Source organism: Penicillium cosmopolitanum (genome assembly GCF_028827165.1).
Source record: "Penicillium cosmopolitanum strain IBT 29677 chromosome Unknown utg000009l:1.0-9042332.0:1.0-9050551.0, whole genome shotgun sequence".
Classification (NCBI taxonomy): Eukaryota; Fungi; Ascomycota; class Eurotiomycetes; order Eurotiales; family Aspergillaceae; genus Penicillium; species Penicillium cosmopolitanum.
In genome coordinates this window covers 1,461,436-1,481,276 of record NW_026622679.1, presented here as the reverse complement: position 1 = coordinate 1,481,276, position 19,841 = coordinate 1,461,436, and the positions used below count along the sequence as shown (strand labels likewise).

General features: G+C 50.7%; 8 protein-coding genes across 8 annotated transcripts; 3 read left to right on the top strand and 5 right to left on the bottom strand.

Annotated features, from left to right (window-relative positions):
* Positions 1-88: 88 nt before the first annotated feature.
* On the bottom strand, positions 89-3,164 carry N7509_008655 (cleavage polyadenylation factor subunit CFT2; the record flags this gene model as incomplete). Its single annotated transcript, XM_056633292.1, has 2 exons — positions 89-2,951; positions 3,016-3,164. 2 exons carry the CDS (start codon positions 3,162-3,164, stop codon positions 89-91), a joined length of 3,012 nt encoding a protein of 1,003 aa, XP_056483912.1.
* Positions 3,165-4,747: 1,583 nt separating this feature from the next.
* N7509_008654 (uncharacterized protein) lies at positions 4,748-5,518 on the bottom strand (the record flags this gene model as incomplete). Its single annotated transcript, XM_056633291.1, has 1 exon — positions 4,748-5,518. The coding sequence occupies one exon, from the start codon at positions 5,516-5,518 to the stop codon at positions 4,748-4,750; it is 771 nt and encodes a 256-aa protein (XP_056483911.1).
* A 2,334-nt stretch (positions 5,519-7,852) lies between these two features.
* On the bottom strand, positions 7,853-11,114 carry N7509_008653 (uncharacterized protein; the record flags this gene model as incomplete). The annotated part of the gene is made up of 7 exons (XM_056633290.1): positions 7,853-8,011; positions 8,069-9,925; positions 9,984-10,068; positions 10,125-10,163; positions 10,272-10,398; positions 10,470-11,016; positions 11,076-11,114. 7 exons carry the CDS (start codon positions 11,112-11,114, stop codon positions 7,853-7,855), a joined length of 2,853 nt encoding a protein of 950 aa, XP_056483910.1.
* Positions 11,115-11,403: 289 nt separating this feature from the next.
* Positions 11,404-12,653, top strand: N7509_008652 (snoRNA-binding rRNA-processing protein UTP6; the record flags this gene model as incomplete). The annotated part of the gene is made up of 2 exons (XM_056633289.1): positions 11,404-11,493; positions 11,559-12,653. The coding sequence occupies 2 exons, from the start codon at positions 11,404-11,406 to the stop codon at positions 12,651-12,653; spliced, it is 1,185 nt and encodes a 394-aa protein (XP_056483909.1).
* A 162-nt stretch (positions 12,654-12,815) lies between these two features.
* Positions 12,816-13,522, bottom strand: N7509_008651 (peptidyl-tRNA hydrolase domain protein; the record flags this gene model as incomplete). The annotated part of the gene is made up of 2 exons (XM_056633288.1): positions 12,816-13,154; positions 13,226-13,522. The coding sequence occupies 2 exons, from the start codon at positions 13,520-13,522 to the stop codon at positions 12,816-12,818; spliced, it is 636 nt and encodes a 211-aa protein (XP_056483908.1).
* Positions 13,523-14,501: 979 nt separating this feature from the next.
* N7509_008650 (putative RNA-binding protein (Nab3)) lies at positions 14,502-17,354 on the top strand (the record flags this gene model as incomplete). Its single annotated transcript, XM_056633287.1, is given in 4 exon segments — positions 14,502-15,735; positions 15,809-15,988; positions 16,056-17,126; positions 17,137-17,354. The coding sequence occupies 4 exon segments, from the start codon at positions 14,502-14,504 to the stop codon at positions 17,352-17,354; spliced, it is 2,703 nt and encodes a 900-aa protein (XP_056483907.1).
* A 688-nt stretch (positions 17,355-18,042) lies between these two features.
* N7509_008649 (cytochrome c oxidase subunit 6B family protein) lies at positions 18,043-18,503 on the bottom strand (the record flags this gene model as incomplete). Its single annotated transcript, XM_056633286.1, has 2 exons — positions 18,043-18,180; positions 18,276-18,503. 2 exons carry the CDS (start codon positions 18,501-18,503, stop codon positions 18,043-18,045), a joined length of 366 nt encoding a protein of 121 aa, XP_056483906.1.
* Positions 18,504-18,954: 451 nt separating this feature from the next.
* N7509_008648 (protein SYS1) lies at positions 18,955-19,667 on the top strand (the record flags this gene model as incomplete). Its single annotated transcript, XM_056633285.1, has 2 exons — positions 18,955-19,199; positions 19,292-19,667. 2 exons carry the CDS (start codon positions 18,955-18,957, stop codon positions 19,665-19,667), a joined length of 621 nt encoding a protein of 206 aa, XP_056483905.1.
* Between the last annotated feature and the right edge of the window lie 174 nt (positions 19,668-19,841).

Below are 19,841 nucleotides of genomic sequence, written 5' to 3'. Positions count from 1 at the left end.
AGCAGGATTTGAATAGGATTATGGGAAATAAATCGTTACCGGTATTGTTCAGATTATACATAAATTGAAGATAAAGTACACGTGCATTTCAGCTTCCTGTCACAATGGCAAGTCCCTCGTAGATCTTCTTCTTAACAGCAAGGAAGCTAGCGGAATCTCGGCCTAGAGCTTTCTGGTTGGCGGCTGCCTGGGCAGATGTCTCGATCTCAATCTTACCAGTACCGGATTTTCGGACAGCCACTAATTTATCGATGAGCAGCGTACCCTCACCCCTAAATTCAGCAGTATGGCCAGCTGTTTGCATGAGTTTTCGCAGATCAGCCAGCCGCAAGTCACCGACATGCAACGGCCGGGCCATAGATCTGGTCCCGGCAGCCATAGTAACAGGCAATGTATCAAGAAGAGGAAAAATATCGGATTTGCCCCCGCTCTTAGGAACAACCGCAGAGGAGGCGGCCTGCTCGTTGGCCAGCTTCATCTTCTTGCCGGTTGCCTCAGGATCGGCTTCCTCCTCACTGGGAGGCTCCGGTCCTCGCAATTGAGCGGTCAATGCAACGACACCAAGACTGCGAACATGCTGCCATTTCAGACGTCGAACAAGGGTGTTGCTGAGCTTGACCATCCAAGCATTTGTATCAACACTTGCGTCGACGAGCTCGCCATTAGCAGGAGTAAAGATGATCGCTGCTGTGTCAGCAGCTGAGTCAACACCAGCTTTAGCAACCAGGAGCTTTTTACATTCGGTCGCAAGCGCCAATGTCTCATCCTTCATTCCGCCAACAAGAATCAGCTTTTGGGGTTGGATCAGAGGAATCAACATTTCGAGACTTCGCTTATCATGCACGCCCATAAAGTCGACAAAGGCGATACGAGCATTGATGGTGATTGATTGTTTGGTGTATACAGCCTTAGCAGGGCCTTCGAATGCCTGGCTATCCACCTCATCCTCTGAAAATGCAGCAACATCACCAGATTCGCCGTCCTCGGCAAGACTGAGGTCATCGTCTGCACCGGAGTCAATTTTGTCACCATTTTTAAGCTGCTGGCGCTTGCGGCCCGCAGCGCCTCCCGATAACCTGCGTCCGCCGGAACCAGCGCTTTCGTCCCATCGTCGCTTTTGGCCGAGCTTAGTTTCTGCGTCTGTTCGTCGTTGTTGCATATCGATTTCCTCGCGTTCCTCTGCTCGCAAGTATTCTTCGGGTCGAATGAATTCGCCATATTCGTCTCCCTTCTTTCGGGGCGCAACATAAGGAAACATGCGCTCACGCCCCTTCTTCCCACGCACGTCGTAGTCGTAGACATTTCTGCGTCGAAGCAGAATATTGATGCCCAGATCTTCATCACTGAGAGCCAGCTTGTTTCGGTTTGCATGGGCAAGTGAAGTCGAAAAATTCAGAACACGACCTTGCTGCTCACCATCCGAATCTTCCGATGAGGTTGAGCTAGATCGGTCATCCAGAGCGTCTGCGGCATTCTCGAGGGTTTCCTGGCCACGAGTCTGAGAGGTGTCTTCGTGTTGTCGCTTTGTGGCAAGGTATTGCTGATAAATAAGCTGGTCTCCTACATCGAGGGGAGCTCGCCGAACATCCGCCCAATTCAACTCCCGTCCACCACTGTGGACTTGCTCCAGCATTTCGCCGTCTGATGTTTTCTCCAGCGCAACGCCATCTCTCCGCTCTTCGTACCACTGCCAGATAGTCGCTCCGAGCGACGCAGTATTCGACGACTCAGAGCCTTCTAGGGGTGCATTTTTACGGAAAGATTCGGTCAGCAACAGCAAGTTGTTGGGTCCCTGGGCAATTTGTCGCAAGGATTCCTTCGCAAAGCCCCAAGCCAATGAAGTGTCAGAGGCAATAATCACTTTAGGACCTTGGTCTGACAGGAGCTTCTCAAGTCGCTTTTTCCGCTCGATGGTTTTGAGATGCTTGAAGGTGAAGGGACCACCGCCACTCTTAGAAGCGCCTTTGTCTTGTCCCTGGCCACCAGGTTGTTGGCCAGTTGCATCTGCACCCTCGGCAGCCTCGAATTCGCGAACTATATTTTCGTCCATCCATTCGAGCATACTCCGAGCGAGGCGCATGGTGGTATTGACCTTCCTGCCAGCCAGATAAAGACCTGCACTCTGAAGTACATCCTCTTTGCCGCATGCTACAGCGTCACGCCAAGCATGCTCCAGCGCGTATGCCAGCTCCAAAACGCGAGAGCTCGTGTCCGTTGGAATAAGGACGGTGCCACCTTTTGCCAGGGTGTTCCGAATCATTTCGAGAAGAAGATCATCCCTCTTTCTGCGTCCCCCGGAAAGCGAAAATTTATCACCTCCCTTTGAGCTACAAATAAGAGCTGTTGGTTTGCGCAATTGTTCAATGACTTCCGTTCCACTGGCCCCGGATCCTCCAAACCATGCGGCACCCGCTACCACGCTCTCGCGTGCCTGGTTCCAGTCCATCGCGTATACAATTGATTCCATGCCATGCTGGATATGCCATATTGTTCCACCGACTGTGTGGCCGGCATTATAAGCGGTAAGAGTGAGGCCATCCAGAGGCGGCGAGAAGGGAGATGGATGGGGTTGATGAGGTTGCGAGTATTTAAGCGGTGTGATGAGCGAAAAATATCGGGCAATTTCTTCCGCAGTAGGTGGCTGAAGCAGAATCCGGCCGTTGCTGCCAGCAGCTTCGGCATTTCCACTTCCATTTTCCGTTGGTGCTATCCCGGACGCGGCGGTATTTGCGCCGGGCTCTGAGATAGACCCTTGGGGCAGGAATGTAGCAGCGAGTGGCGCCGAAGCATAAAGGTCTTGTAGATTCGTACGGCCAAAGGCGACAACCGGGCCCGTCGCATAAATGGGAATCTGTGTGAAAAGAGGGAAGGTCTTGCAGCAGTGGACGAAAGCGCCGATGTGAGCCGGGGTTGCGTGAGTCAAAAGAATGAGAGACAGAGTCGGGATTTGTCTAAATAATTGCGGAAATTAGTTTCAATTGCTAGGAAGAGGCGAGGAATCACTTCGAAACTCACCTTTCGAGCTCCGCAAGATCACGAATGTCAAAGGTATCGTCCCAACCGACATCGACCAATATCTTGATACCGCCGTCAAGCTCGAGAATTGACTGTGACGCTTTGGATGACGACGATTGCGCGCCTAACAGTGGCGTGAATGTGAACATGGTGATCGATCGCCAGTGATCTCGGACGTGCAACTGCGTCGATGAGCGTGTTCGCAGATGGCAGGTGACACCACGTCCAAGCGGGCCTAGGACTCGTTTTCCGGCTAAACGTAAAGAAGTACCATTCTCCTATGTCTTGAGTTAAAAAGGGACGCGTATCCGCTTGGGGCGACAAAGGAAAGACGAGTAATGGTCGAAATAGCTGAAGGTCCTAGTCCCAAAGCTGCCTTTGTTGCCGACGTTGGGTCTATGATCATGTGACCCAGTCGTTGACCAATCAAACACGTTCTACTACTATATTCATTCATACGCAGGGTTCGACCTTGGATGTTCTTCAATTCATATAAATATCAGTTTATAAAGATGTCTTTCTTAAGTAGTGTAGTCCCAAACATTGCTATGGAGACTCTTTCATCCTTGAACCGCTACTCCGAGTCGACCTGCCACTGGTCTCGGACATTGCAGGTGAAGATTTCTCATTCTGTTTTTGTTCATAGTATATCAGTATCAATTTAGTTTCATGCGAAGCAAGGTTAACTTACGGGTTTTTGGCGGGATGAGAAAGGTCGGTATGATGTTGGCAACTTCGGAAGAATCACTTTAACTCTTTGCTCGATTTCTGGAGGAAGTTTAGCACCCGCCCACGGCTTCATACGACGAACAGCCTTGGGAAGAGGAAAGTATCTCTTTCGATCTTGCGAAATTTTACAGGCTTCTTTAAAAGTCCGTATGTAGTCCAAGTTGTTGTCTATGGTCGCATTCACCTCACCGGGTGCGAGTGTTGGAAACCTTTTGGAGATATTGGCTTCGGGCACGGAGTCTGAATCTTCACTTTCACACAATTCCATGGTGTCTTTCGCTGGGCTGATATCTTTCTTTGCCCTTGCCAGATGTGAGACTTTAGTAATGATCTCTCTAGAACCTTCTTCTGATGTTAGTTCCGAGTCACTAATGTCCCAAGCCACATTTTTCTTGGTGTTTTGCTTCGGGCCCTTTTTGAGCGCTGATCTAGTAGTTCGAGTCGTGCCAGTGGATGTGGAGTCTTCATGAACAGCCTCTTTAGCTTTTTTCGAGGCTCTCTTTTTAGAAGTCGCTTTTTGGGGGGTTGCCTTTTTGCTGCTACTCTTTTTGGCTGGAGGATTTGCCACAGCCGCATTAGATCGTGGCCCCGGTTTAGCTCCTCCTTTTCCCCGGTCTTTTTTCTCTCGTCTCCTTTCTGCAACAATATCCCCCATGCTCTGCGATGCCTCCAATGCCCCCTCTACCTCATTTGGTAGGCCCCCTTCAAGTTTAGAACCGGAGGAAGTTCCTGGAGTACAAGTTAGTAGATGGTAATTCGTAGGTTCAAACCAAGTCCAAGCTGGTCCTCAATATGATAAAACAGCAAATAGTATGCAAGGGGGTCTAAAGAATGCCAGCCAAATCTCTCCCACCAACCCATACCAATTCCAACCATTTAATCAACAGGTGCTTCCTTTCTTCTGTATTGAATCCCCGGGGCCATTAAGCTAGCTTTTGGTTCTTTTCTGTGGGAAAAGAACTTTTGCCTGTTCTTCCCAAAGACTCCATTGACATATTCTAATTTACATCACTTTGATAATTCCAAATGAATACAAGAAAAGACAGAGGAACATGCTGAGGACGAGTAGAATTACACAAAGCCAAACACACTTGTACTCACCGATCTTCGCAATTTTGCCCTCTTTCCGGCCTTCATCTTCGGAACTATCAGATTCGATTCCGAAAATTTTTCCCGGGTCTGCTTGATGTAAAGGTCCATCCGCTCCTTTATCGTGATACAATAACCTATCCGCATAGGTGGGCGCTTTTCCTCCAGCTGGAGTCGATCCCCTTGCTCGAGGAACAGGAACTGGACGTTTGAATTCATCATCCTCGTGCCGGGCCTTAGGATCTCTGTAATCTTTTCGAAACTCTGGGTAGAAATTTGTATTTGGCCGTTTTGGAGGGGGCGGCAATGGATCCTCGACGTTGCAGACTTTTGGCCAAAGAGGGCCGTTGGCAATCTCTCTCTTCATTTGCATTCGGGAGATTGGATTCTGCAATGCCTCCGTGAGGCAATCGTATGCCACTTCATACAGCTTTTCCCCATGTAGCAGATTGGGAGGATTGGCTAGAAGTCCCGCGTCAAACACCCACTTCAAACCACCAAGTCCAATTGACGAGTCGAAAGATCTTGGATGACTCCCTGAAGCCACTCCATCAATAATTGATTTGCCTGCAACAGTTCGAATAAGGTCTTTTTCTAGATCCTTGCCTTGGGCGGGCTTGGTCGTATCAGAAGCAAATCGCCATCGTGGGACAGGTGCGTTTTCTCCAAAGGAGATCGGGGGCATATTGTGACGCCATGGTGTGGGAAATTTCTCTGGGATAGGGAATTGATATATAAATCCGGTTGCATGTTTTGGATCAGGTCTTCTATTTAGAAGGCCTCGGCTTTCCCATTCTGCCCCTGGTGGTGAATTAAACAGGTCTGGATTCGCAGCACGGAATCCTTGGGTTTCAAACTGTTTCGAGGAGCGCTTTCGTTTCGACATCTTTTTGTTTTGATGGAAGCTCAATAGTGCCAAGAGTTAGGTTCTAGAATATTATCGTGAGCTTTAGTATCCACGATGATGAAAGAGAAGATACTTGGAATTACCTACCGATTGGAAATTGGGACTTACTATATATCGTGCAATGTGAACAAAGGAAATCACCGGGGGCTTGAAAGCCAGTAATTTCCAAAGCATGCGTGAATGAAATCTTCGAGTTTTTCTCCCCTCTACTACTGGACAGATAATGCTGCACAGAATTACTCGCAGAAGTCAATCGTCAGCATAAGTCGGGGGCTTCATGTAACATTACTCACTGGACAAAGCAGCCCTCGAAAACTTTACTTCAGGCAAATTTCGCCCTTTGTAGTTTCGGTTATTGAAAAACAGCAAAACCTCTTATCCTGAACAAAGATTTCCTGAATCGTTTCAAAAAAAATCTGCTCCGAGTTCCTTTGGGCCTGTTCAAGTTGGCTTCCAAGGCACTTATTCCGATGTTGACTCGACGCAAATTTTGATGGAAAGAAGCTATCCTCTACGTCGGACTGAATCAAGATAGTACTAGTAGGTAGTTACTAGAAGTAGTCATAATTCAGCCCAATTCATCCCCGTCTGAATAGGAATGGTGGCAGGGCAGCCTTCGAGCTGAAGTGCTACGAGTGCCTTTTATGTCCATTCATTGCAAAAAGAATATCCCTGAATGTTGTCATTGATATGTCTTACTATATTTCTAACACTAGGGCCAATAAATCCATACAGATCTCCATACTAGGTATTCAGTCCTCCACCCCACATAGTGTCTCTTGATCAGATCCTTACCAGTAACTGCTACTACCTGAGGGGGATCGACACGTTTCCCTGGACCCCCGAAAAATTGTGAAGGGGTGAACCTCCTTAGGGCTGGGAGAAAGTGGAGCTACTGCGACAAAGCACGAAGCAAAGAGAATATTGAATTGTGTCTGGTGGCACAAAGATGCTGACCGAGGCCCCAGAAAAGCTGCTTTGAGACTAATTTAGAGTTCGGCATTTGACATGAGGCCACGCTTCTGGTCAAAGAAAGGCAAGGCACATTCTCCGGGGGATTCTTTGTATACAGCTGCGCCAGCCCAGCAATCATAGGGCAAGTTATTGGCGAAAGTGTGTTCCAGGGTCCCAGCGGGCCTGGGAAACAAAAAACCACATCGATCTAATTTGGCAATTGGCTCCCCCCTTCTGGAATGCGGCCGTGCGACTCTACGTATTGTCAATGCACCGTGCTAAAAGTTTTATGGCGAAATCGATCTCAACTACCGAGTGGAACTCGGCAACCGATAACCGTGAACCGTGTGGTGCTCATCAATTTCTTCCACCGCAGCTGTTAGGTCGGAGATGTTCATGACTGGAACCAAGGTAGGGATTGTGATTCGGGCTGGATAGTCTGAGACGAAAAAAACCGTGCAAGAACAAAAGTGACACCAAAATATCCCAATCAGACTCGAATAGTCAAAATATCATTATTTCAGATGAATGGAAACTCTTCATCACAAAAAATTATGAAAGGCCGTTATCGAGGCGTGTTTAGTCCATCGTACCCGCACATCTGGGTCACCGTGCCCTCCCACATTCCATCAAATGCCGGGATTGAGATCATCGTTAACATTTTGAGATGTCGAAAGAGCCCGTGCTTGGATCCCCTCACTCCGTACCGACAGAATTGAATGATTCGAGCACGCTGTGACGAGTACGAAAGAGGAATGGGAGCTGCTACTCTGAGTAATTGTTCTAATTGTTCAAACTTCTCGACACACTACTCACAGATGGGGATGAGGGGGGGGAAGGAGTAGTCAACCCTAACATTCCTCTCCTAAAGCCCTTGTCCTTGGTCCATGTGGCATACAATTCGTTGTCCTAGATGGCTATCCTAGATGGCTATTGACTGAACAAAAGACCGAGGAATTTGGGCCTCGCGGAACGAATACAGATCATCAGATGTACCTTAATTGGAGGGAAAATGATTAATTTGCTAATGGCGTTCAGCCACAAAAGTGCTGGAATGTCCGCCCTTCCTTATTCGAAATTATTTCTCCATGTAACAGAATAGTAAGGTCTAATGCTCCAAGTGGCAGATAGAACATTTCTCCTAAGCACCGAAACGATCTATTGCCAGTACCGGGGCTCATCAAAGACATGATAGCGGTGTCCACGGACACCATCGCCACGGAAAAGAGCAGGGAAACGGCGGCCAGTAGGCACCATCTCCTCCGGGATACGCATCTCGTTCTCTGGCTCAGGCTCACCGATGACAAATTTGCCGACCTATATTACTGTCAGTTACTGAAAAAGGCGATGGGCAGGAGGTTTTATGAGTCTTACCTGGATTTCTGTGTCGGTGATAGTGTCGCGACTAACTCTGGCGTAGCCAGTTCGCTTCAAGCCCTTGAAGAGAATGTACTCGCACCATCGATCCCAATCAGTGGGGTCGATATCCTTCATGTGGCTCACCTCACTAACATAAGTGTTGTAGTTACCCTCGAGTGGCTTAGTGACCAGGTAACTCAAGAGAATAAGAGGACGAGGGGAGGATCCCATCAAGTTCGACAGATATTCACTCTGAAGACGACGGTCCTCCGGATCTTCCTCCTGACCGGAATGGAAAACAACCACGTCGATCATCTCACCATACATGTCGAGGGTGGCGTGAATGGCAGGAGCTAGCTCACCGACGGGCGAAGGAAGAAGATGGTGAGTGGAATTCACAATGGGGAACTTGGAAAGAAGAGCAGAGCCCCAGGTGTGCTTGTTAGGGCCGGGGCCGAAGTCGGCGTAGTAGCCTAGATCTTCGGCAATATATTGGGTGACATCCTTGTTACCCATGATAATGCGCTGATTATCAGATTCAAGGAATCCAATAACGTCCAGCTCAAGCTCTCCGAGGACATCACGCATGCGTCGCTCTGCAGCCCACATGTTATTGTCCAGTCCGAAGTGAACTGTCCAGATACCAGCGGTCACAACCTTGTCCTCCTTGTGATGAGGTGTATAGTCGTTAGTTGGGAAACGTAGGTACGCAATAGATACAGCAAGTAGTTGCAGCGCAGCAAGGACGTAGATGTAGTAGGATCGCTGTCTCTTGCTGTTGGGGCTAACAGGCTTGTGCTTGCGGGTGCGGGATGAGTTGGTGGTGGCAGCGGAGAACACGCCAGCTCCAATGAAGAGCATAGTGGTAATCATGAGCCAATCGGTACGCTCACGAACAAGGGGGCCACCAGGAACGAAGGCGTATGCAACAACCCAGACATGGAAAAGGAGCAGGAAGACGTAGAGAAAGAACCCGAGGCCGAATGTACTCCCCGGGGAATGGCGGACGCAAGAGGTGATGATGAATGGAGCGGCTGCCATAATGTAGAATGCAAAAATGAGGGCGCCATAGTAGCCGGTCCAGTGGTGGTAATAGGTGAGAAGGGCGGCACCAACCGATCCAAGGCCATACGCCGTCCAGCTGCCTGCCACGCGAGGATAGAACACACCGAAAATCAGACCAGCACCCATGGCGAAAATAGTGACCGCACCGTGGGGAACCGCAATTGGTCCACGAACGGGGTATCCCTCCCAAACCCAAGAGATCATGGTGCTGGAGTCAGTCAAAAGAGAAACAATGGCGAACATGAGACCGGCAAACCCAACACCAGCCAGAAGTGACGAGCCCTTCTTGCCGCCGGCAGGCATATAGTCGCCGCCGCTGGTGAAGTTTGGCCGGTAGGATCTCAGCACGGAAACGATCGCAATAGCTAGACCAATCTTGTTCCAGCCACCATTCTCAGTGTGCATAATAGGCCAGAGTGGGTTGTTAGTGGAGCAAGCGAATTTAGCGACGACAGACATGATGAGACCGATACCCCATGCCATGATACGGGTCTCAAGGCGGGGAGTGTTGCCACGCTCAGCGAAGAACGTAGCAGTCCATGCAGCGCATGTGGTTGCAAGGGCAAATGCAGTCACGAAGAGGCGGTTGGCGGGGTCCTGGAACTTGTACGCCAGCAGGGAAACCAGCGAAAGCAGGTGAAGTCCCCGCAGGTTCTTGATAGCCGCATATCGCAGAGACGGGATGGCGAGGAACACGGGGGAGATAACAGCCGCGATTGCAACTTCGTATCCCGAGATGCCCATGTGCCATAGAGGGAAGTACCACACAAGAACAGGCAATCCAGTCACGATGGTCCAGAAGACGAACTATGGCCGAAAGTTAGCAACGAGACAGTTTATAGTATCCAAAATAGAATGCCCTTACCCCGTTGTAAACATCACAAGCAGCGTCAAGGATCTCGGCCCAGAAGAAGCCTTCCCCGAAGGTATTGCCGACGGGCTTGCCTTTCCTAAACTACAATGTCAATTTCCATACTGGGCGGAAATAGATTATGGTTGCACGCACTCTTTTTCGAGAACAGAATCCGCAGTCGTCTTCAACTGCCTAGAAGGAAAGAATTTTAGACACAAATTGTTTTCTTCGTAACCAACGTAACTTTCGACAATATACATTTGTTGTTGGGGGTTTCATTTCGGAAGCCAGGGTACATACCCTCTGCTCATTCCCTTCACGTCACGAACCACAAGCTCGAAGCCCTCAAAGTCTAGCGCGGTGATTGCATCGAATCCAACATCAAACAGGATCAAGGACCACTCGAAGAAAGCATAGCGGGTGTAGGCTGGGTAATGGGATTTCAGGTTAGTATACAACATCAATTCACTTGGATCAATACCCTGGATAGTAACTTACCACCAGCAACCTTGTGCACCTTGTGCTGAATGAAGTAATAGATCAATGGCACCAGGGTTCCAAAGAAAAGGCTGGCCATGATCTTGCGGTATTTGACGGCTCGGCGATTGTTAGGGCTCAAGGCGAGGCAGCCCAGGGTCCATGGCAGGGTGGCGACAAGATAGGAGATCATGAAAATGTCATGCCAATCATGATCATCGGTGGAGGTAACATAGGTCCATCCACCACAAGTCAGAGTTCGGAAGATACCCACGCCAGCAACAATCTTGGGCAGGGTCGAATTAGGACGTGCGGTCAGCACATACCACAAGAAAACGAGGACGAAGCGAGGACCGGAGGTGATGGCAATGAAGACTTGGAAGAAGGATCGTTCGGGGTATCGATCACCAATGGTTGCGGAGACGGAGGGGAACCATTCGTCGGGGTAACCGTAGTGTTCATTTTGGACGATCTTATGGTAATGCAATGCGACACCGACAATCAGCGCGCTGAAAAAGGCGGCATACGCAAAGATGGTATGAGTCCACGCGACCCATTTGCCGTTGAACTGCATTGAATTGGGTCAGTCATGAACCGAGGTTCTTATCGCGTGATGAAGGCACTTACGGAGACCACGGCATCCCCATCCTTGAATCTGGGGGCCATGGCGGCGCAGAAGAAGGGAGAGTTCTGCAGCCGGTATATAGGAGCAATTGAATGAAGAGAAGAAATAAGTGAGTGTCGAGAAAAGAAAGAAAAAAGGAAACGCAAAACGAAAGGAGGATGTAGGAAGGCCCCTGAGGAGGGAAAAACATTCGGATCCGTCGGTGCTGTCCAAGTGTCCTTGTGCTCGGCGGTGGAGCTAGTCCCGATGTGGAATAGCGCCAGATAGTCGTCGGTGCTTTGTTGCGGGATGCCGACTACTTTTTTTTTTCCAGTGACAGCAGCCTCAACCATGTCGGCCGCCACAGATAAAGCTCGCTTTTTCCTCGAGCAGTCAGTGCCCGAGCTGAAAGATTATGAGCGTAAGAAGATTTTCAACAAGGTAAGTCCTTTACTCTCGGGAAGCCCGTGGGTGGAAGACGGGTTTGCTAACCGTGAGACCACCAGGATGAAATTGCCTCGATCGTCAAGAAACGGTCGGATTTCGAGCACAAACTCAATGCGCGTGGCGCGCAGCCTGTCGATTTTGTGCGATATGTCCAATATGAGATGAACCTCGACTCACTCACCAGAAAACGAACAAAACGACTCGGTATTCGCACCGCTGGGCACAGTGGTCAACGGCGAATTTTCTTCATCCTCGACCGGGCCACCCGCAAGTTCCATGGCGATCTCAACCTCTGGATTCAATACATTGATTATACACGGAAGCAGAAGGCGCACAAGAAGCTTTCGATGATCTTCACGGACGCCCTTCGATTGCACCCAACCAGCGCCGAGCTCTGGGTGTATGCCGCCAAATATTCTCTCGACGACCATGCGGATATGTTACAGGCTCGGAGTTATATGCAGCGAGGTTTACGGTTTTGCAAGAGCGCTAAGGTGTTGTGGATTCAATATGCCAAATTGGAATTGATCTATGTCGCCAAGCTAGTGGCACGTCAACGGATATTGGGACTCGACGAAGCTAGCCAACGGCCTAAACCTATTGAAGATAAAGAACTCGACACCGACGCCGACATGATTGCGTTGCCGTCGATCACGGGCGAGGACATTAACCCCAGTGGGGGCGATGACAAGGCCGTCGAGGAGGCCTTGGAAAACCTCAATTCCACACCGGCATTAACTGGTGCCATCCCACTCGCCATCTTCGACGCTGCGATGAAGCATTTCAACAACGATGATCGATTCGGGTTCGATTTTTATGAGATGGTCTCCGAGTTTCACGATGCGCCGTGTCTGCATAAGATCCTTGACCACGTGGTGGAGACAATGCGGGCGCACCAGCCTACGAGTCCCCGTACCCAGATTTGTTACATCAAGTTCCCGACTGCGGGTCTCTCCGTCACATCGGCCGAGTTTCCACGGGCCTTTGGTGGTTCTCTTACCCGTTTGAAAGAGACACACCTGAGCAGCGCATTGGCGACGGAGGTCGTGAAATGGCTGCAGTCTATTGTCGAAACGGAGGACTTGGATCCCTCACTGAAGAAGGTTATTGTGGCGACCATGCGCAATGCGGAACGTGTTGCAGCCCAGGAGTAAACATTTGAGTACCTTGAGTACGCTAGACCTCATTTGGAGGTACTATCATGATTCTGCACATTCAAGGCGTTGTTGGGTGGGCTGTGAATAATAAAATTCCAGGGCAGATATTTCCAATTACCATGTTAGCTTTTGTCTCTTTGATATTTTTTTTTCTCTCCATCAATCATCGTATTTACTCCCCCGTCGATTGCTCTTTTTGTTGCTGGCAAATTTCTTGGATTTGAGCCGCGCCTCATTTTGTGCACGCTGCAGCTTGTGTACCCGGACCGATTGTTCCTGGGAAGTCTCTCCGGGGATGACCTGTTTTGCCGAGCTCAGGAGCAGCTGGTGGAGCTTGTCAAAGCACGCCTCCACGTTACTCGATTGCTGTCGGGATTCGTCGGATTGTATCACCAGGGCCTGGGACCGGTCGGTCGCATAGCGGGAACCGCGTAGCTGGGGGTGTAACAAACTTGGCACCAATGGAAGCAAGGCCACCAATGGGATTTTCAGCGTGGCCTTTGAATTGACCCTGGAAGAACCCCACGATCAGCAAGTTCCAACTAGTACGGAGTACAGGTACAGCGTACGAGTACGGAGGACGGAGCACGGAGCACGGGTAACAAGGAACAGGTAACTAGCAGAGGAGGGAGGAAGAGGAGGAGGGGATCTCGGGGTTGCACCGACTTGTTCACATTCTGTCCTCCGGGGCCGCTAGAACGGCTGAAAGACAGCTGGGCGATATGGCGGGGGATAGTATTCGGATGCAGGTCTTTCAGCCACGACCTGGCTAGTTCGAGGTCCAAGTCAGCCGACCCATTTGAACGCGAGGCAAACTTTCTCCAAGACGACCACCTGACTGGAAGAGATTTCCAAAGCGGCGTCATTCCTGTCAGGGCGAAACTTGGGACGAAAATATGGAGATGGGTGAAGGGGTGAAAGGGAAAAGGTGGAGCTTTGCGGCGCTAGAACCTTTGAGAAGGGGGTTGGTGTGACTAATTAAAACAGCTCTAAAGTTGCCGTGAAGGAGATGGAGAAGGACAGGGGGGGTCTGGGCCATACTTAGTACAGTAGCTAATGCTAGTGTTACCGATTCCAGTTTGTATGGATTATACTAGTATGTAGTGGCGGTAGTACCTATATAAATCAGTACTTAAAAACTAAGTAATACAACAGAGTAGTTAACCAGTACGAGCAGTACATAGTTGCTCCTCACCAACCAAAACAAGCACTAAATTGGCCGCGGTTAGCGCCCTCATTGGCGGGAACTCTGTTTCTATAACTGTACATTACATACGTTCCATACTTGTACAGTATGTATGCTCTAGTTACTCCGTAGTTAACTACGGTATACTACTCCGTACATATGTACTGTGACCATGTACATACTACTCAGTAGAGTACTCGATCGTCGCCATGATGTGCTCGTACAGGTGTCCTGCATGCTGCATCCGAATCCTGCAACCCTTGTCTCTCTCTCTCTCTCTCTCTCTCTCTCTCTGTCTTTGTTCTTCTGATACTCGTACTCCTATTCCAAGGTTCTGTACCCCTCCTCTTCCTTTGTCCCATATTCCATGCCAGTACTCCGTACTCCGTAGAGTATTCCATATTCCATATCCCCTCACTGGGTAGTTCTGCTCGGCCCCGTCTACCCTATCTGGGAGCCTTACCGCCCTTACAAACGGGCCCGGTCTTTTTCTCATCGCCCCACCTTAGCTTGCGATTGCAAAATTCAGTGTCTTTGCGCCGCCCTCCACTCCGTCATCCTCTCTCTTCCTCCATTTCATTTTTTCCCTTCCCCTTCCCCTTCCCCTTCTCCCCTTTTCCCTTTTTTGTAGATGAAACCTCCTCCTCCCTTCTGTCTACATGACGCCCAGTCCCCCAGATGAAGCGCTTCACTTCCGCGGAAAGACCCTGACCCCGGAAAGTCCCCGACCGCTACATATCCCGGAGCCAGCCAATATCCCAGTCCTCGAGAATCAAATGGACCCCGTCTTCAACGATACTTCCACATACGACCGCCCCGATTTCCCTCGGCCTCCCTTTCAAAATTATCACTCACAAGATGGATGGCCCAATCTTCCTATGGAGGCGGGGGTAGCTTCGGAATTGGCCCGACACCCAGGTAGTTTGCATGGTGCGCAGCCTAAGGATTCTGCGATGATGAATGATATCAGTGTTTCTGCTCCCGGTTTCTACTCTTCTACCTCAGCGGGCGTCGATCAGGCTGGCAACACAAACCCTGGCCACCCTCTAGCGGACTCTAATCCCTCCTATGCGCCTCCGGCAGTCCCGGTCCACCAGGGCTTCGCCACAACGGGCAATATAGACAATGCCGGCAACCCGGTAAATTCATCCGCTTTGCCAGGTCACCTAGAGGAGGATCTAAAGGAAGATGCAGCGGCAGCGGCAGCGCCAGTGGCAGGAGGATCGGGAACAGGTTCAGGCTCGGCTGCTGCTGGTGTCAATTTTCAAACTCTGCTGGACAATCTCTCTCATCCGTCCGCTACGGCGACCGCGCCTACAGGGGCTATGCCCTCTCTAGTGGAGGAAGGCTCGTCGCTTCCCAAGGCATCTACGGACGAGCCTCTCCAACCCGGGTTATCATCTTCACTGGACGCTCAGTCCGTGAACCTCCCGGCCCGCCCTCCCCTCCAAGACCCCTCCACCTATCCCAACTACCCATCCCATGGTGATCCTGCTTATCACCAACTTTCCCCTGCCCAAAATCCCGCCTACGCGACAGAATCCAGTAACGATGCCCTTCAAAACTTCCCCTCTATGCCCTCCGGAGGTCCCCCTGGCACTGGCTCCGGTGTCGGCGCTCTCCCCCCTCCCCCCATTGCCAGCTTCCAACAAGCCCAACAAACCACCCCTTCTTCGACCGCGGATTCACAGACGTCTCAAGAGGGACTCTCGCAAACTCCCAAGAAAAGTCGTACCGATAAACCAGCGGTGCGACCCGGCAAAGGAGCGGATGATGATTCGCCCTGGGGGCCGGAAGTCCAAAAGAAATATGATGAGTTCTTGCATGATGAGAGAATATATGTGACTGAGGGTCTCTGGGATCGGTTTCCAATGGGTTCCAGGCTATTTGTGGGTCAGTATACATCCTATAGAGTATGGCATGTCACTCCAGAGCATTCAGCTGACTTTGTTTTGCTTTTATATAGGGAACCTTCCCACCGAGCGGGTTACGAAGAGAGACATGTTCCACCTATTCCACAAATACGGCAAATTGGCGCAAATCTCGATCAAACAGGCTTACGGCTTTATCCAATTTCTCGAGTCCGACGCTTGCCACGCAGCATTGCAGGTAGAACAAGGCGCCTTGGTCCGTGGGAGGAAGATTCGTGAGTATTTGAAGACACATGTGTACTCTATGGCCATTTACTGATATATTCCCTTTGTGCTCTGTAGATCTTGAGATTTCCAAGCCACAGAGATCGACCCGACCTGGCCCTGCAGAGCCGGTTCGTGCACCACCGCCCCGTCGCTCCCGATCGCCAGAGTTCAGCCGAGCTGCCCCTGTCCGGAACAACGCTCGAGCCACTGGTGATCGTTTTGATCGTCCTCACGAACCGGCTCGACTCCCCTTTAGCGATTTCCGGGACGAGCCCTCACACCGCAGGCGTGATGACTATCGACCACCGCGATCACCTTCCCCTCGACCTCTTCGCCGAGATGGATATCGGTCACGAGATCGGACTCCTGAAAGGCTCGATCGCCGTAGAAGATCCCGGTCCCCGCGCTCTCCACGATCCCCGTACGCCCGGGATCGTCGGTATCGCAGCCCAAGCCCCCGGCCCCGTGGCGTCTATGAAGGAGAAGCCGATCTCCCAGTTCCGAGACGGTCTCCACGAGACGTGCCAGAGGTCCAGGTCCTTGTTTTGGAAGAAGTGGACCGTAACTTCATTCTTCACGTGGAAAATGCTTTTCGCAATCGCGGTTTGCGTGTAGACGTGCTTGTGCTTGGTCCTCGGATTCCCCTCGGCGCTGCGGTTCACCGTCAATACATCGAAGGTGTTCTAGCAGTTGTTCGACTGTCGCGGCCAAACCAATTCTCCCGCAAAATTCCCCTTCAGATATTTGACCGAAGTGCCGGACCGGCCAACGTCCGCTTCAGCGACTACCCTGAAGTTGACCCTAATATCGCCGCCGATGTCATGTTTCACCAAGCCCAGGCGATGCAGCGAGGCCCTGTTCCGGCTTCCTTTGCTCCTAATCCGGCTTTCGGCGTCCCTCAGATGCAGTCCATGCCCATGCCCATGCCCATGCCCATGCCCATGCCTCAGCCTCCTATGCCCCAGCCAGGTTTGCCAACGCTCTCTAACCCACCCAATATTGCGAACTTGATCAGTTCCCTGGATGGACCCAGCCTTCAGTCTCTCTTGTCCGCTCTCCAGCGGCCGGGGCCACAGTCACAGCCTGGATCGGCAGCGCAGTCGCCATTCTCTTCTCCTAACCCCCCGCCCCCTGCCGACTTGGCCAGTCTGTTGAGCAATGCGAGCCGGCCTCCCCCGATCCCCTCAACCCCCGCAACAACCTCTTCTCCATCCACCTTTTGCCATACACCCTCCCACTGCCCCTGTCGTCTCTGATCCAAACCTTCTTGCTCTTCTTGCTAAAGGCCTCGGGGGCCAGCCACCACAGGGCCAGACACCTGTTGCTGCGAATGTGCAAAATCTCATGAACCAATTGCTTCATCGAAAGCAATGAATTAACGACTTTCCTCATTCTGTTGCTTGCTTTCGAGGCGCAACTCACATCCTTTCTCCTCTGCTATTTTTGTGCAGCTTGGCGTCTTCATTTTCAGCTTCACGCTGCGGTGGTTTTCTTGGATTTCGTTTTCATACTGGCATCAGCCGGTGGCTGCAATAACTGGCGTTTATTTGAATTACTTAATGGTGCTCTTAGGGGCAGCAATTACTACTAGATATTAGGGTGATCAGGGTGCGGATTGGAGTTGTGTGTATCTTTCCATTTGCGGTCATGTATCTTCGAGATATTCTCGTTCACCTCTGCATCCATTTATCTCTCATCCGCAACATGGATATAATATGACGCTTTCCTCTGGAAATCAGTTTTTTTTTTTCATTTCTGCTTGCTTCCTTGCTTCGTTTTGCTCGACTCTCAGGCCATCGAATCAACCCAATACTCTGAAAGCCTGTGAGAGTCATGATTGTCCTCCTAGCAACATAACAATCTATGATTTTATCTTCTTTACCTAATTTTCATTTGAACTGTCTTTGCCGGGCATATTTTTGTGAAATGGCATAGTATTACAGCCTTGAGATTGATTTTAGAATGACAGTGAAAAGAGTTGTCGTCAGAAAACATGAGTGGATAGTATGGTACATAATGTACAAGGGCCGTCCGCCATCAAACAAAAACATAAAGCATTCCCTTAATTCGAGGTACTCCGACCCTGCGACTTGAGCTCCTGCACTGTCGCAGCATCCTCCTTCTTGATACGCGCAATTGTCTGGTCCCGGTTATATTCCATCACGCGCTTTTCCTTAAAATATTTCACCTGGGAGGCCAACTACGATCAGCAATCGTCCCAATCATCCAATCTCAAGCAATACCATGCGGGGAAAAGCTTGACAGTTCTGAAAATGCAAATACTGTTGTACGTACCCAGGTCGCTGAGCAAGCTGCCTCGAACTCTTCAACCTCCTTCGCACACTTCCGTCGTGCCTCCTTGTCATCCTTAATACCGTCGAGAATATCGTTTCGATCCAGACAGGCGAAGAATAGATCCCGTCCCTCCCAGCAGCGCTTGCGACTCGTTCGATCCGGCGCAATGCGGCCACCATCGGAAGCTTTGTTGGGTTCACCGCCGGACGACCAAGGGAGCCAGCCCATTTTGAGGGATATGTGTGTTGTTTCTGGGGGTCGAGGAGGAAATTGAGCAAGGTGAATATCAGGGACAAGTGCTGTGTGGCGAGGACGTGAAGGTGAAGGTGATTGTGATCGGAGCCGTGTAACGCAGAGCGTTGCAGGTCGTGGCTCCCGCGGGCTCGGCAACGCCAAGCCAAGACTGTTGATCGTCACGGCCTCAACGCTGGCGTTCCTTTTCCCACTACACTCACGACTGCAACGCTCTATTCTTATCCCAGGACACCACATCCCCTATACAACCCAACGCAACCACTGTGTGCATCCTACTTACTGTTTCACGACCATCGGCCTGCCCGCGATCGCATGTTCATACCAGGCTCCATTCGCCTGGCTTGAACGCAGCGCTCATCCACCCCAAACTCCCACCCTTCTCGCTGAGACCTCGCCGAGGCAAGGTCTTCTGGTCTTCTAGTTGATGGCCGGGCGCCGGCGCCTCCCAGCTGGGTCACGAACCGAACTGCCGCCACTGAAGATTATCCGCAAGATCCTACTACTTCAGGTTGCCTATTATGCCGGCGCAACGGTACTCATCCTCTTCACAACGGTCGTTTACGGTACGCCGTTCTCCTTGAACCTGGTTTTTGGCTGGGATTATCTGCGCGGAGATACGACGGTGGGCTGGATTCTTGGTTTGGTTTGGATGTTGAACTGTTTCATCAGGTGGGTTGAGTCTGTCTTGCATACGGAGCTCGAGCTAGAGTACTCTATTCATATACCCTTGAGACGTCTGGCTAACCTTCTCTACTTTCTAGCGTGATATTTCTTCTTCTATTCGTGTCGCGGTCCAAGTTGGTACCGGACTTCGCCCTTACAATCCACTTCCTCCACCTCGTCGCCACCACCTTCTATACTCACTCACTCCCTTCAAACCTCCTGTGGTGGGGTCTACAATTTGCCAGTGCCGGGATGATGATATTCGTCGGTATGTGGGCATGCCAGCACCGAGAACTTCGTCCGATTACTTTCACTGGACTCGAGGGTAGCAGCCAGGCCGGGTCTTCGTCGCAACAGACCGGTGGTGATAGCCAACAAGAATCGAGCTTTGGGCGTGGTCGTGGCCGCGAGCGCAGTCTCCAGAACGAGTACGAGATGGATCGGTTGAAGGCAAATGGAGAGCATGCTGTATAAAGGGAGGGTGTGTATTTTTTTTCTTTCTTAAACACGGTCCTCAGATGGCCGTTTCTTTTCTATTATTTTTTTTGGTCTATGACTCTGGGGGCTTGTTTCTTTTGTTGGCTCTGATGCCCGGGTATAGCGGGGAATTCATTTGCATCATTCTCATTTCTTGTATACCCTGCCATG